This window comes from Mastomys coucha, unplaced genomic scaffold (assembly GCF_008632895.1).
Source record: "Mastomys coucha isolate ucsf_1 unplaced genomic scaffold, UCSF_Mcou_1 pScaffold23, whole genome shotgun sequence".
In the NCBI taxonomy this organism is placed as follows: domain Eukaryota; kingdom Metazoa; phylum Chordata; class Mammalia; order Rodentia; family Muridae; genus Mastomys; species Mastomys coucha.
Window position 1 is genome coordinate 113229437 of NW_022196906.1, and position 3586 is coordinate 113233022.

The 3586-nt window shown below is 48.1% G+C and overlaps 1 protein-coding gene across 1 annotated transcript in view; it reads left to right on the forward strand.

Moving 5' to 3' along the window:
* Window positions 1–3586, forward strand: part of Xylb (xylulokinase) — a 38880-nt gene that overhangs the window by 6278 nt on the left and 29016 nt on the right. The window contains exons 4-5 of the mRNA XM_031344813.1: window positions 1386–1466; window positions 2870–2956. Of these exons, the coding sequence (XP_031200673.1) occupies window positions 1386–1466; window positions 2870–2956 (168 nt within the window). The remainder of the gene's footprint in view (window positions 1–1385; window positions 1467–2869; window positions 2957–3586) is intronic.

Below are 3586 nucleotides of genomic sequence, written 5' to 3' on the forward strand. Positions count from 1 at the left end.
GGCCTGGTGAGAGCTGGGGTGATTAAGGGCCTGGTGAGAGCTGGGGTGATTAAGGGCCTGGTGAGAACTGGGTGATTAAGGGCCTGGTGATCTGCGTTCTCTGTCGCCCAGGTCATATCAAGCTCCTTTAAGTAGGACTGGAGGTGGCTAATAGCCCAAATGACCTCTATGCTGTCTGTATGACTGAGAGAAGGCCAGACCCTTAGGCCCTGATGCTAGTACAGGCAGCGCAGAGCAAGAACCCATGTTCTTGGAAGTGTTCACGAGTTGAGTTTCAATGTAATTAGGCTTCCTTGTGCAACAGAGATTGTATTACACCAGGGAACTTTTCCCCAAAATTATACAGGGCTTAAATACATTAGGAATAAACCACCTGTTATTAGACTCCCCGAAATCTGATCCAGGTTGAGGAAGTCAATCTGCACTGGGTTTTCATTTTTTCTTTTTTTCTTTTTTCTTTTTTCTTTTTCTTTTTTATTTTTTTTTTGTTTTTTTGAGAAAGGGTCTCTCTGTGTAGCCCTGGCTGTCCTGGAACTCACTCTGTAGATCAGGCTGGCCTCTAACTCAGAAATCCACCTGCCTCTGCCTCCCAAGTGCTGGGATTAAAGGCGTGTGCCACCACTGCCCAGCGGGTTTTCATTCTTGTCTCTTTGCCCAGTTTGATTCCTTTCCTCCCTGCTTCCCCACCTGGATTCCTTCAGGGACCCCTCACTTAGCTACATAGTGAGTCGCAGCTAGCCTGGACTACAATGAGGCCTTCTCTCAAAAAAACAAAAATGGGCTGGAGAGATGGCTCAGCAGTTAAGAGTGCTCACTTCTGCTCTTCCAGAGGACCTGAGTTTAGTTCCTAGTGCCCATGTCAGATTGTTCACAGCATAGTCCAGCTACAGAGAGGCCTGTGACCTCTCCTGGGCTCCTCGGGCACCTACACACAAGGGGGCATATACTCACAAAGACACACAACACATATGCACATACATATAGACACATGTTTAAAACAGACACAAGGGCTGGAGAGATGGCATAACGGTTAAGAACACCGACTGCTCTTCCAGAGGTCCTGAGTTCAATTCCCAGCAACCACATGGTGGCTCACAACCATCTCTAATGGGATCTGATGCCCTCTTCTGGTGTGTCTGAAGACAACTACAGTGTAATCATATAGAAAATAAATAAATCTTTAAAAAGAAAAAAAACAGACACAAAAAGATGTGTGTTTGGTCCAGTTGACCCTTTTATTTGACTGATGCCTGCTTGCTTAATAAGCTATTCCAACACTTACAGGCAGATCCTGTGTTGAGGACCCTCCTCTGGGCAGGGCCCTTGGCTTGTGGTTAGAGAACTCGGTGGTTCTGTTGAGTCACGGTGGATTCTGTTCTTCTCAGGCTCTGGACCTGATCCTGGGGAAGATGAAGGCGTCTGGCTTTGACTTCTCTCAAGTTCTAGCCTTATCCGGAGCAGGCCAGGTTTGTCAACAGCAGCTCCATGGGCCCCAGGAACTTAGCTCTCTCAGCAATGGGTGGGCGCCGATCTGATGGCTCTTTCTCCTTTGCTCTCTCCCTCCCTCCTTCCCTCTCTTTCTTTCTTTCTTTCCTTCTTTCTTCTTTTATTAAAAAAAAAAAAAAGCAGGCAAGCAGGCTGGGCAGTGGTGGCGCACGCCTTTAGTCCCAGCACTTGGGAGGCAGAGGCAGGTGGATTTCTGAGTTCAAGGCCAGCCTGGTCTACAGAGTGAGTTCCAGGACAGCCAGGGCTATACAGAGAAACCCTGTCTCGAAAAACCAAAAAAAAAAAAAAAAAAAAAAAAAAAAGAAAAGAAAAGAAAAGAAAAGAAAGGAAGGAAGGAAGGAAGGAAGGAAAAAAGAAAAGAGAGAGAGAAAATCATTTTCTGTGTGTAGGTATTTTGTCTGCATGTATGTCAGATGGTTGTGAGCCTCCATGTGGGTACTGGAAATTGAATCCAGGCCCCTTGGAAGAGCAGCCAGTGCCTTTAAACACTGAGGTATCGCTCTGTCACCCCAGATTATTCTTTTAATGTGGGTTCTGCAGGTCTGAACTCAGGCCTTCATGCTTGTAAGACAAGCACTTTTTTTTAGAAGAAAGAAGCAGGAGGCTTTAAAGGAAACATCTTTCTTTTAAAAAAAAAAAAGATTTATTTATTATCTGTAAGTACACTGTAGCTGTCTTCCGACACACCAGAAGAGGGCATCAGATCTCATCACAGGTGGTTGTGAGCCACCATATGGTTGCTGGGATTTGAACTCAGGACCTTCGGAAGAGCAGTCAGTGCTCTTACCTGCTGAGCCATCTCTCCAGCAAAGCACTTTAGTGACCAGGCCAACCCCCGGCCTCTGCAGGGTTTGTAATGACACTTTGGTGTCTTCCCCTCATTCGAGCTCATGGTCCCGGATATCAGGGACAGAGAGCCTTTTTATCCGAAGCCTGGCATGCTCTTCATGCTCAAGATGTTTGGTGAGTGAATAGGTGTCGTTGATGCATTGGCTCTAGGTGATGTGTCGGCGATGTTGATGCATCGGCTCTAGGTGATGTGTCGGCGATGTTGATGCATCAGCTCTAGGTGATGTGTCGGCGATGTTGACTATTAGTAGGTTTTGACAAAAGATGCCAAAATCCGGTCCAATGATTCTGAAGCCCTTCCTGCAAGTTTTGAGGTGACTGGGCGGAGTTCCTTCTCCTTTTTGTAAAAGTGAAAACCAAGTATCATAAAGACATTGAGCTATGTGACAGAGAGGTGGCAGAGACAGGTTTGAGATCTGGGTGTGTCTCTGTGACTCCAGGGCGTGGTGTGTGAGCATGTGAACACGTGACTGGGGCATGGTGAGTGAGCATGCGCTTGTGGTCCCCTCTACAGCAACACGGAAGCGTTTACTGGAAGACTGGAGCCAGCCTTGCACTGTCAAGCCTGTCACCAGCTCTCCCATTACATCAGCAGCTGCAGGTGAGCATGTTTTGTGAATCTAATTAACTGCAAAGCAGACAGTCGGCCCCTGTGTCCTGTGGACCCTGCATTCTGGGGCTTCTCTGCAGTATGAGAAGGGGGCATTGACAGTTCCGTGGGCAAGGTCTGCCCAGCCCCCCAGGGTAAAGTCTCCCTGTAGGTGACCCCCCATTAGTGAGCCCCTTCCTTACAGAACAGCTGTGGGCCCCCAGGTGATGCTGGGAGGTGGGTCTCCTGTTTCCCCTTCCCAAGGTTTCAAAGCCTCAGCTAGACCTGCACTTTGATGCCACAGTTGCTCGCTGCCTGTCTCCCGCAGCCTGACTTGCCTGAGTGCCCTCAACGGAGATCACCTGCCATGGGCCGGCCAGTCTAGGCCTCTCTCAACCCGTGGGGGGAACAGGTTTCTAGTCACGTAGACAAGGCATTGGCGAAGAAATGACAAACAGAAACAGACACAAGGGAGTGCTGAAACTGAATGCCATTTGTACAAAGTAGAAATCAGGCTTATATAATACACAGAGAACAGGGCAAACTACAGAAGTCATATAGGCAGGAGATCGTTACATCAAGGTCAGTACAATCAATCAGCCAGGTGCAAGGCGGAGGAGCAGTGGTGTCATTCTTCAGACT